This window comes from Ischnura elegans (assembly GCF_921293095.1).
Source record: "Ischnura elegans chromosome 13 unlocalized genomic scaffold, ioIscEleg1.1 SUPER_13_unloc_1, whole genome shotgun sequence".
Lineage (NCBI taxonomy): Eukaryota > Metazoa > Arthropoda > Insecta > Odonata > Coenagrionidae > Ischnura > Ischnura elegans.
The window spans coordinates 1,364,989-1,378,394 of record NW_025791657.1 but is presented as its reverse complement, the minus strand read 5'-3'; the positions used below and the strand labels follow the sequence as shown (position 1 = coordinate 1,378,394).

The 13,406-nt window shown below is 38.3% G+C and overlaps 1 protein-coding gene across 1 annotated transcript; it reads left to right on the top strand.

Annotated features, from left to right (window-relative positions):
- Positions 1-7,998: 7,998 nt before the first annotated feature.
- LOC124172272 lies at positions 7,999-12,939 on the top strand. Its single transcript, XM_046551690.1, has 6 exons — positions 7,999-8,181; positions 8,532-8,683; positions 8,778-8,982; positions 9,432-9,619; positions 10,501-10,726; positions 12,762-12,939. Exons 1-6 carry the CDS (start codon positions 8,001-8,003, stop codon positions 12,872-12,874), a joined length of 1,065 nt encoding a protein of 354 aa, XP_046407646.1. The 5' UTR covers positions 7,999-8,000; the 3' UTR covers positions 12,875-12,939.
- Positions 12,940-13,406: the final 467 nt, after the last annotated feature.

Sequence of the window (13,406 nt, the reverse complement as noted above, 5' to 3'; positions counted from 1 at the left end):
ACCAAATGTAGATGTCTATCATTGGTGTACATCAAAAAGGACACTCAAGCTCTGCAAAGTTCACCTGACTGGCCAGACAAGGCGATATACCATAGAGGTCTTTCAGGGCATGGGTTCTGTATAGGGTTAACGTCCTCACATGAAAGAAACTAAAATCAATGAAACCAACGATAGCCTAGAATGATGGACTGATAATTGAATACGACTTTGGCAATCACTACGCAATGAAAGATACAGGAATCGCAATATGGAATATGATTTAACCTGGAAAATTAAAGAAGCAAATGAAATAAAATTCAAGTTCGACTGGGGATAGGTACTTCAACAAATTATATGGGAAGGATAAGTAAAATTTGATAAATCAAATGCATATGAGCAATGTTTATTTAAGATACCAGAGAGATGAGACCTCTACATGCAGATTTGGATAGATAATGAAAGAAATAAACAAAGCAAAATGGAATTTGATGCCATTTTGGAGAAAAGGATATGTATAATATGGCTAACAATGAGTGCAAGATTTAGGGATATTAATAGGAGTCACAGAAACACTGATGGAGTATAATAGTTGATGTTTTTTCCGTAAAATAATAACTGTGCAGATGTTATTTAGGTTTACTCATATAAATTCAATCTCATTCTCTTCAGAGAGGTCTAAATCACTCACTTTGTCCATTGAAACACTGTTTTCATTAAAACTTCCACTGATACTAGATATGCCACAATCTGAAAAAAATATACATATCGATCTATCTAAATTAATGATGAGAAGTTTAAAATTCCACGGAACTATCTGTTTAAGGTAACATGATTTTAGGAATGCCAGTTTTGTAAGACTTACCAAATGAGGTCAATGACTTATTTTTGTTAGAAGCGCTCGACTTATTTTATTTAACTGCTATCACAAAGACATAGTGAATGATTAACATATAAAAGCAATCCCTAACAACCAAACAAGTTTTGGTTGTTAGGTTGCTAGGGAACCATGTGAACCGTATCCTGCAACGTATGCAATCGTACTATAATGGAATGATGTCCCAACGGTGGCCCAATGATAATCCATTTCGTAGGGCCATCGTTGGGGATTTCCGTTGGGCCAACAGCATAAACCATTTCGTTGGGCCCACGAACAATATCTGCGTTGGGCCAACAGCGGAATTTCCCTGTAAACATAAATAGCTGCTGAAGCGCAGCAGCAGCGCTACATCGTAGCGCTGCAGACGGTGCCCACGCGCTGCCGACGCGCGCCAGCAACCTTCAAATTTCCGTTTTTTGAATGTCACACGCGCTGCTAGAGCGCCACTGCAGCGCTGCAGAACAGCTGCGGCAGCGTTACGGAGGGGCATCACGAGCGCTGCTGAACTGCTGCAGCAGCGCCGTTTAGTTGCTGCGGCAGCGCAGCAAACACCGACTTGCAGCGCTGTAGAAATGCGTTAGTGGCGCTTCAATCGCGTACCGAATGGAGCTTATATTTGCCGATTACTTTATAAGGATACTCTATCATACATACCTAATGCTTCTAGATATTGCATTAGTTACCTGGCCGAACGCGTAGACATGTCGAAGAGCACACCATCGATGATTACTCAGACCTAAAAATGAACGATGGAATCGCTTTTGGGGATTGACATAAAAACAAACGATTTATGAAAAGATCCGGAAAAACTGCACAACCGCGACCACGGGGAAGTACACCTAGTTGACAACATATCTTGGCAAGCTGTAAACGAGAAAGCCGTTATGCTATGGACTAGCTACAAACATTGCATTGCAACACCAGCACCCTACTGCATTAATACACTTCAAGCTCTGACTCTAAATAAATCACTTAAACACACTCCTACAAAAGAATAGCTTCCCTCTCGGTAAAATATGAACAGTCCACTTAAAATATTTAGAAAGCAGCGAAGGACGGTGGAAAAAAATCTCAAAATACACTTTCAACAACTTTTTATTGAATGGACAACAAAAATGCATACCACACACCCCTATGAAAAAATTGTATAAAACCTGTATAAAATTTCTATACAGTTTATACAGGTTGTATACAATTTGTATACATTGTATACAAATTGTATACAAATCGTATAAACTGTATTAATTCACATGCTGTATACAGCATATACAATTTGTATACAATGTATACAATTTGTATACAATGTATACAATTTGTACACAATGTATACAATTTGTATAACAGCAATTTAAAGCAGGCCTCAAAAACTGAAGTCCAAAAATCAACTGAGTAGGGGACAAAAATAATGTTCCACATTCGACAGTTCAATTGCTTCTAAAGATCATGAATCGCGTTTTAAACAAGATTCTCGGAGATGCATCAACGCTAGTTATTCAATGGCACTTGGAAATTTTTCAACCCAGGCGCCAAAAACCTAAGTCTGAAAATCAACTGAGTAGGGGACAAAAATAATGTTCCACATTCGACAGTTCAATTGCTTCTAAAGATCATGAATCGCGTTTTAAACAAGATTCTCGGAGATGCTTCAACGCTAGTTATTCAATGGCACTTGGAAATTTTTCAACCCAGGCGCCAAAAACCTAAGTCTGAAAATCAACTGAGTAGGGGACAAAAATAATGTTCCACATTCGACAGTTCAATTGCTTCTAAAGATCATGAATCGCGTTTTAAACAAGATTCTCGGAGATGCTTCAACGCTAGTTATTCAATGGCACTTGGAAATTTTTCAACCCAGGCGCCAAAAACCTAAGTCTGAAAATCAACTGAGTAGGGGACAAAAATAATGTTCCACATTCGACAGTTCAATTGCTTCTAAAGATCATGAATCGCGTTTTAAACAAGATTCTCGGAGATGCATCAACGCTAGTTATTCAATGGCACTTGGAAATTTTTCAACCCAGGCGCCAAAAACCTAAGTCTGAAAATCAACTGAGTAGGGGACAAAAATAATGTTCCACATTCGACAGTTCAATTGCTTCTAAAGATCATGAATCGCGTTTTAAACAAGATTCTCGGAGATGCATCAACGCTAGTTATTCAATGGCACTTGGAAATTTTTCAACCCAGGCGCCAAAAACCTAAGTCTGAAAATCAACTGAGTAAGGGACAAAAATAATGTTCCACATTCGACAGTTCAATTGCTTCTAAAGAACATGAATCTTGATTTTTTAATAGCATTTCTTATAATAGCCAACAGTAAAATATGGGATAAAACTTCACAAGATAGCAAGTGGACAGGAAAAAATAATCAGGTTACCGAGTAGCATCCATTTAATCACAAGAAGCAATTCAGAGAATCATGTACATACCAATGCCATACCAAATTCCATATAGTGCGAAATGATGCTATGATCTATTAATGCAATGTGTCAATAAATTATTACCATTATTAGCAGCCATACCAGTGGCATAGCCAGAATTATAGAAGGTTTCGAAGCAAATGAATATACTGCAATGGCACAGTGCGACCTGGATACACCATTCCATAGACTGTCAAAAACAAAAAAATAATTATAAAAACATGGCTATAAGGGCATACAACATTCTTTCATGGGAATTGAAAATAAAAGACAAAAATAAGTTTAAAAAAAGTGGTCCAGAAATGGTTGTGCTGGAAACTGCTGCTGGCTCTCCCTGTCATCCCCAATAGCTCAATCCCAACAAAACGAAAAATACCACTCAACTGTCACTCATAATAACACTCATGATTTACAAATTTTTTTCCACATGATTTGGTGGAATTCCGATAGAAGACCCAAAGTTAAAAACTTTCTGAAGCACATGTTCACAGGGAACAATCACAGAGGTATTTCTTTCCTGAAAGTTCATAAAATGTCTAAGAGCAAATCCTGTTTCTTTGTGTACAAATTTGCGTAACTTCTTTTCCATTTTAAATATTGTGATGACAGCAAACATTTTATTTCCACATCGTATGAAGCACTGCACTTGCCCAAAGGACTCACATTCCCTGTCGGTAAATTTTACTGTGCTACTTGATCGCAGCTGTTCATGCTGGTAACATTTAGAAGTAATAACTCCCAAATTAGCTAGTTCAACGCGAGCATAAAATATTGCATTACCCAAATCATTTTCAGCACAGTACAGACAAACAACACGTTCAACTTCATCATTTGGGCAATTTATGGTGGCACCAAGAGGTTTTGCTGCATCAGTGCTGGAAGAGCTGTGAATATTGAGCACTTGCTTCATTGTCTCTAGAGAATGAATAATTTTTACAGCATTCCCTATCTGCTCGGACACTCTCTGAGTCCCATGAATGAGGGATATTAACAATCCATTTATGTTTTCAAAAGGGAAACATGATGTTGCCCACAAGGGACCCCAGTTTTTAACTGATTCCCCTAGGTGTAGGAGTTGATGTACATTGAAAGACATGTACCGCTTACTGTACAACTCCTCTATGCCTTCACAAAAAAGGTGCAGAAGGTGATGAGAGAGCTCCACATCTCTAATAGAAATTTCTTGCTGCAACAATATATATACAGCACCAACCAGCAAAAGCCAATGCTGAAAGAATTCTTTTGGTAGAATTTCTATGAGACACACGGGAGAATAGAAGAGCAACCAGTTCCTAAATTCTGACGCTTTCCAGTATTTCCCCATTGATACACTGCGAGGTGTTCGGCAAACGTCATTTGGTGGCCTGATGCTCAAAAGGATCTTATCCACATCACCTTTCCTTTTCCCAATATACCATGCTTCCTGGTAATGCTGACTGTCAAACCACAGCCAAAAGAATTGGCGAACTACTCCTTGTGCCACACAATGCATATAATCGGGAATGAATGATGCAGAAGGATCAATACTGGGGACAAGGGACAACACTGTGGGGCGAACAACACCATTTTTGCTTACACCTGTCTCCACAGCAACTTCTGCCTGCTTCATCATTTTCTTTCCATTCCTCAATGGAGGTGGAGGGGTAACAATGGGGTATACTACCACGTGCGCTTTTCCTGTCGCAACTACCTCCCCTTCATGCTCACAAAAAGAGCAGCCATGTCTCCCATTGCAAGAAATCATCCCTTGCATATCACTGCGAGCCCGAGCGTCCACAGTGATAATAGGTGCACTCACTTTAGAGTTTATAACATGGAGACTTTCGGGATGTTGCCACTTCAAACCATGTTTTGCCAGATTTTGGAGGGAATCCACAAAAGGTTGAAGGAAGGTATTCATGATGGGTTTCTTGTGACCAAACCAAAGCCCTGCAATGCATATATTTTGTTGCCTTACATTTGGTGGCAGGTTTGCTACACTAAACAAAATGGGCCAAATTTGGGCATTTGAGCTATTAAACACTGGCACACCATCAGTGTTCCATAATAAAGCTATGGGGAACTCATCTGTAAGATGCTGTGATGCCAGGCCACCATCACAAATGTCCATGATTATGCCACTATCTGACTTCTTCGACGTCAAATATTTGTATAGGTGGCGAACTTCCATTAAAGTTTTAAGTGTGTCCTCCAGTGGAACTTCCAAAAAAACTCCCCCTACCTCCACAGACCCACAGAATAGGCATTGCTCTATATCAATAGTGGCATTAAATACACCAAGGTATAGATCACAGTCACTGCAAAAACGATGTTTTCTAAGGGACAAATCATCCCCGTGTTCAATAAGCAGTTTATACAACCAGTACTTACTTCCTGGAAAACAATTAGGGGGTGGCAAAAACTTCCTGATTAATTTCAATATGTCATCCAGGCATGCCTTTGTCAGCTTGTGCCTCATGTATAAAGTGATGACATCTAATACCGCCTCACACAGTAACACATCTGTCCCAGAATGCAATGGCTTTTTCCATACATTTTCTCCTTCATCATCATCATCAGAAGACAGTGAGTCATCATCTTCAGATGATAATGGGGAGGTAGTAAATGATGTGTCTGCAGAGTGTATGCTAAAGTCTGCCTCCGATGAAGGTGCTTGCTCCATGTCAGGTGTCGATGAAACAGGAAACCTCAAAAAATCAGGTGATGACGGTGCCACATCCGACCCATCTTCATCAAATGCAGACGGAACATGAATTGATGAGGAGTCAGGTGATATTTGCTGCCAGGAAAGTTCCACAGATGGATTACTGCTGGGCGATTGGCAGGCACGTTCAGAATTTTGACCTAAACCAATGACGTAATTTCAATAAGACAGGCACTGTGAGGTAAATACATACCTATATGACATTCTTTTAACAATCATTAAATCAGGAATTGAGCGGAATATCGTCAGAACTTACTGTGGTCATCGAATACGCCTTCATTAGAACTTGTACAAGCATCTCTGGTTGCTTGATTTCTCCTTCGCAGGGTCTGGATGGGAACCTACACGAGAAACACAATGATGATATCAATCAATCAGTTTATTTGCCGTTAAATGATGTAAGACACAGTAGAAATTGTGAATAGATAGACAAAGAAATAAAAGGAAAAATCAATATGAAACAAAATTGATACAAAAACTATGTATAAGTTGGGTATTACAAACATATTACAATAATTGACTTTTTAGTCACAAAGACCTTCGAAATCCCCTGACATGTATTCTTCAATTGAATACAGGGGTTTCCCGCACAACCATTTCTGGGCCACTTTTTTTAAACCTATTTTTGTCTTTTAATTTCACTTCCCATGACAGAATGTTGTATGTCCTTATAGCCATGTTTTTATAATTATTTTTTTGTTTTTGACAGTCTATGGAATGGTGTATCCAGGTCTCCAGGCCGCAATGTACCATTGCAGTATATTCATTTGCTTCGAAACGTTCCATAATTTTAGCACAAATACTTTCCACAGCATGAGTGGTAAATAGGCCATCAGTTGATTTTTCAATATTGTTTCTATTATTCTGGACATGACAGGTACTATGGACACTGGTCTATAGTTGCCTAGATCTGTTTTAGTCCTTTCTTGTAGATGGGTGTTATTTTTGATAGTTTTAGCATGTGTGGAAATTCGCCTTCAGAGAGACAGCTGTTTATGAGAAATGTCAAAGGTATTGCAATTATATCAATTATTTGCTTTATTAGATTATTAGAGAAACCAAATCTTGTGACTACATTGATAACTTCTTGTGGTTCAACATGTTTCCATTGAGAGAGTTGGGAGATGTTACTTTTATCGGTGGATTGCAAAAATGTTGAAGGTGATGATGGTAATTTTTTCTTGCTCTCTTAACCGCTTCAATGAAGAAATCATAAAACTCATTTGGGTCTATGTCCAGCTCTGTGTATTTATACAGTTGATTGCATTCTTTCTTTATCACTTGCCAAGCCGCCTTACATTTATTGTCTGCATTTTCAATGAATTTATCATTAGTTTCTCTCTTTTCTTGCATTATCCGGGTCTTAGACGTTCTTGTATTGATAATACTTAGATTTTGCGTCCACTCTCTTTTTATTTGAATATTACTTGTGCAGCATCAAAAGTTGTTTCCTATTATCCAGCAAAGACTTAGAAAAGCTATTTTTCTTTTTGTGAGGCTTGGCACCAATGACTTTCAAGGTGACTTAAGACAATAAATTTTAGTGGTCTCCCTTACAATTTTGACTATGATATATAATAAACGAATAACCTCAGTCCCCACTGCAAATAAAATAAGAATAACTTACCTGAATTTTTTCATCTTTATTATACAATTTGTAGGACTTCCGCTTCTTCGAAGGCAACATTATTGGCCGATTCTTCCTGACTTACAGCTGTCACCAAGACTATTCACGTAAGGGTGAATGACGTTAGGAAACACCGAAATATAAAAAAAAACTCCACACTCAAGATAACCGTGATCGAATAATCGTGACGCGTTGCGATACGAATCCTGCCATGAACACATGAATTCGAAATTCGAGATGGCGCATGCGCAATGATGGACCTAGGCCTAGGACGCTACCACCCCTACCACCGACCACGCTACCTACAATTCCATGTTTCCGCCATCTTGACAGTATATCAGCTCGTGTATCGGTGACTTCTTCGTTGGTAGCCGTTCTTGAAAAACTTTGACGATGTACGCCCTTGCGAAATTCACCGACGGCGACAAGGAGGAAGTGGCAGTTATTTCCAAGGAGATGATTTCGTCACCGATGGAAAAAGGTGCCGAAAGTTACGTTAACAAAGAAGTACTGGTGAGGGACTCCACTAAGAAGGGTGGCAGGGAGTACCCTGCCATAGTCCTCGCTCATTCTGGTAAGTAATGTTTTTCTGCCCTAATTTTCATAGCGTCGGACCTAAACTTCTAAAAAATATGTATATATTTATTAAACCTGTAACATTAGATCAACAGGCCACGTGCATTTCTGCAAACGTTAGGTCTTGGTTCTCATTATTATGTTCTTGTTATGTCGGCTTCAACATCTTTAAAGATTTGCAGCTGCATCTTATGTAAAGGAAGGTTATATGATGTTATGCTGTGTGAATTCCTCTAAGGAACATCTTACAGAACAGATTACCTACAGAGTTGTTGGCAATTTCAGCGCTTTTAATCTCGCGGTTCGTGCTTTAAGGTGTACAACTAAAACTCTTTCTTTTTTCCACAGATAATAGACCACGTTTATGTGCGTTATTAGAGACGTACGTAAAAACCGGCAGGTTATGCACTCCGAGTAATTCAAAGAGGCCGCACATACCTAAAACGGTGGAAAGTGATTCGGATGCTGAGCTTGGTGGAAGGATTGGGGTAGTGAAAAAAGTAAGTTCTCTTCACTTTGTCATTAACTATTCCCCACGACTGTGCTACTGTGAACATTTCAATATGTGCATCCACTTTCTTTTCCAACTTTCAGAGTGCGCAATTGAAACGAAAGAAAGAAAACGCCCACCAAGTAGCTGCTATGAAAATAATTAGAAATTATAATAATGTGGAGTCCAACAACGTCAAAAGTAGTCAGATAGACGTATTAAAGAAGGAGCTTGAGGAGGAGAAGGAAAAAGTGAGGAAGCTGCAAGCAAAGCTGGCTGAAGTTACGGAACAGAGAGATAATTTGATTCGTAAGTGCACAAGTTCATTTTCTGTCAGCTTGTTTTCCAATAATTGCGTAGTTAGGGGGGAATGTAACACCCAAACTGATATGTTGTTTGAATTTCCTTGAATTACAATTGCATTACCTGTTACCGCAGGAAGTTGGTAATATATTGTGAATTTAATTAAAAATAAGAGGTATTGCCATATTGTTACTGCTGGAAGATATACTGTCACTTGAGATACTCTTCGTACTTTAAGGCATCCAATTTCAAAGAAACTTCAGTGGATATGATAGATGGCATATTTAGCCTTAATTGCTTAAATTTAAATAATGAGTGTTATATGCACACATATTAATGCTATTTCTGTAATTTCTATTTCGAAGGTGTTGTATAATCTTGTGTAGGAGTAAGTAATTTTGTGTGATGATTCTAGAAATGATTTTGTAGTTATTCGCCCTGCTTTATTTCAACAGAAGCAGGAACAGTACTCGAAAGTAATTTGGCGTTGGCTAAGGAATTGAGGCGCGCCTTGAAATATTCTAAGTCCTCGCCAAATGATGCACAAGAGGGAAGAGCGTTGCCAGCTGAGACTAGTCAAGTACAAGGTGAAAGTGCCGGGGTAACCCATGAGCACTTGCGCTCAAAAAAGACTGATATTGGGGTAAGTCTCACACAGCACTTATATGTCTACCAAATGCAATTATGATAAAAGAGGAGAATAGTAGCAATTGATTTTGTGTAAAAATTTAGGGACGTTAAAGTAATGATAAAAATATGCTGTTCTACTGCTTACATATCTATTCGCAGAGTAGTTTCGATATACTGTTGTTCATTTCAATGACACCTACGGACTAGTAGAACGAGAAGCACTCATTGTTGGTTATATACCATGTCGGGTGGTAGTAAAGGAAGATTGGGGAAGACATGGTGTACAGCCAATAACGAATAATTCTTGTATTACTAATCCTTGAAAATGATAGTGTGTCGAAACTAGTTAGCCAATAAATATTTGAGCTGTAGAAAAGCAAAGCTTTATCATGCCTTTACTTATAGTTACAAAGGAATTGTACAATGTGAAGGCCTCAACAATCTAGTGCATCAAAATGTTATGCGCTTCAAGAAGTCAGTCACCTTTTTAGGTGTTTGAGTTTTTAAATAATAAATCAGGACGAGTTTATTGAACTATTACTTGAATCCAGTGCTCTTATAGTCGCAAAATTATTCAACTCAGCAATGAAGTTTTTATCATAACTTGATCCTCTTGAACAAAGCACGTGGTTACTTAGTCTTTGCTGCTGAAGTGCTCTTTGTTAGAATTAACTGTTGAGTTAATATTTCTCTTTAAATAGTCAAGTACAACACAAAAGTTGAGGAGAAAAGTGATTGTCAAATAAAAATTTTACTTCAATTTTTCATCTTAGTCAAATCAAGTGTTCAAGTGCCTGAAATTAGCTAAACATTCTTGTTTAATTTCATGCTTGATAAAGCCATTTAAAGTGATGCTTGTGAATGTGGTGAAGCTAAAGGTTTGTTTCTTTACAGGCTATTCCTTTGGGAAAGTCCGAAATTTTAGTAAATGCAGCAAATTTGAGGATGACGTCCAATTCCTCCACCTCTGCCACCATGTTGGCAAGAGGCTTACTGGAGCTAACATTCACGAAAGACGCTCTCCAGAATTGCTCCATCAGGGGGCGTAGTTCCAACGGCCGTGGGAGCAACAATGAGAAGCGGGAGGCCTTGTTCCAGCCAGGGGTTAATGCCATTATAGGTAATAGCAGACCTTTGTCAAGTTAATTTTGCATGCAATGCAATTAGCAAAGGTGTACTTCATTTCATTATATAATGGAAATTTATTTACGATCCTCGAATAGTTTTCTGTCCCAAGAAATTACTGACAAGTTCAAACTATGGGGTTATGGAAAATGAAAGAATAAGCTATATTGGGCTCACTGGATATATTTAATTGGCATGACCTGTGTTTCATAGCATGGTTACATTGTCAGGTGACTGATCATGCATGTTTCTCTTTATATAACAAGTCAACAGTAAAGGTATCTAATTGTCGGATAGGGTTGGGAAGAGATGGGGGGAAAGGAGTGGCCCTAGCTTGGATGGAGGGATTTCCCGGCATTGATGGATAATCCAGGGGAGAGAGGGGGTGGGCTAAGTGGCTGAGGAAATGAAAGGCTAAAATCACTAACTTCATTGGGAATTTAACCTTTTGTTATTTGATCATATAATACAACCAGGGTGGGACTGGGTTCTTCTGCAAGAACCAACTATTTTCTTGGAGGTTAACAGTCCGTTGCTGCTGTGGATTACATTATGAGTTTTCCTTTGGAATGTGCTAATGGGATTGTTACAGTAGAGTTGAAATTGGTATATAATAGAATTATGATAATCTCTATAGTCACAGGCTCAACTTTGTGGAAGTTCATTTCAATGAATAAAAACTAACAAACTTTGTATTAATCCACCAATTTGTTTACGCGATACGAATAGTTTCGACGCAGTGGCGTCACCCTCAGGTACAAAGGTTACCAGCAATCAAACATCCTTACATATAATATGGTCTCTGTGGGGGAGGAAGAAGGTAAGTGGAAGGGGTGGCTGGGAAATCTGAAGTAGGTGATTGGGCGGGTGGTGAGAGTTGGAGAGGGGAGGGATTAATACAAAGTAACGGAAGGTTGTTGGTGACTAAGGTAATGATGGAGGTGTCCTTAGGAGTGGGGGAAGGGGAAGGATTATGGGTTGTTGGTATTTGCATGAGGTTCAGGGAGGCTATTAGGAGGGGGGAAAGGTTTTCAAAAAGGATATCATTAAGAAGGGGACGTTTCTTGATGAGTCTTCTAATCTCCAACTCTTCAATCTTGTTCATTCTTCTGCCTTTTTCCTTCCAGTGTAGAATTTTTGGAATGAAATCACTGTTGTGGTTCTCCTCCCACAAGTGCTTAGCAAAGTGGGATTGGGAGAGGTTACAAGTCTGAAAACTCCCCTCGTGTTCCTCCTCTCTCTGCCGGAAAGTGCGGCCCGTTTGTTTGATGTATGCTGCAGAGCATTTATTGCATTCCAATAAATAAATGCCACTATTGTGCAATGGCTCACTCCTCTCCTTCAAAGGAGGAAAAATTTAAGTGGAGAAAGTTACCTTTCTATGGTGTTTTATCACAGAAAGTGAGCCTTTTCCCTGAATACCTTTACAAGATTCCTTTTTATAACTACAACAACATGAAAAGAATTTTTAATAACACTAAGGATGACGCTGCTGCATCAAAAATAGTCGTACCGCGTAAATAAATTGGTGGATAAATACAAAGTTTGTTCGTTTTTATTCAATGGAATTATGGATTGGAACTATGAAATGGGTGTAGGTAGAAACAAGAGTTTTGAGGTAAACAGAAGTATAGTGAATGGGTACATTGATTCATATTTTCTATTGAATGCTTTCACAATGTAGTCATGCCCAAATTAACATAAAGTTACGCACTACAAAATAGCAGAGTAAGTGGTTTTATGAATACAATGTGACAGGCTGGCTATGGCTGCAAAAAAATAATGTAACCTTCTTACTGTCAAGGAGACTGCACATCAGCGATGCTTGTGCTGGAAATGCGTAAGCCACGGTCTGAAACCTCGGGTTAAATGCTGGAAAAGTGCATGGCTTTTGTCACCATGAGAATGCTAAAAAATAAACTATTATAGATTTTAGAAATTAGGAATATTGATATTAAGAAATGAGTGCTTATTTACCCCTAATATGACTTCCCATGTTACTAAAGTATTTGATTTTCCATATTTTCCAGATTTTGTTTTGAGCCATGCAGGGTCATGTAGCTGGAAGGCCTGCAATGTGTCTGATTTGGTGGCTGCGATGGGGAAGAAATTGAATGAGATAAGGGCTACCAATACTTTGTAGGCATTTTTTAATGCATAATTAATTTGTATTAAATGATTTGTAATGAATAAATGTTTTACTTTCAATTAATCACATGCTATTCTTAATTTCCACTGTTTAACCTGAGAATCCCCTATTTATCATTTAAACACATCTGGTATTGAATTATTGATTAGTTTTCAGTTTAACAATGTTTAAAGGATTATAATGTTATATTTTGTACAGCATTCATTACATTTTCATTTATGCCATTGCATGGTTGTGGGTTCCTAAAGGAAGTGTGGTAAGGGAAATGGTCTGTTGGAATAGTTTTTATGAGTGTTTCTTCAGGATCTGAGATGAAATGAGGAAGGTAAAGGGTAGTATTACTCCACCTATTTTGGATGAGGTATTCCTAGGTCTTCTTTTATGCAGTCCATATACAATTCTTATTCAGCCCGTATACAATTTTATGCAGCCCATGTTCAATTCTTATACAGCCTGTATATAATTTGTATAACAATGTAAATTTTTATGCACTCATTTTTGTATATAACTTTTATACAGACTATAC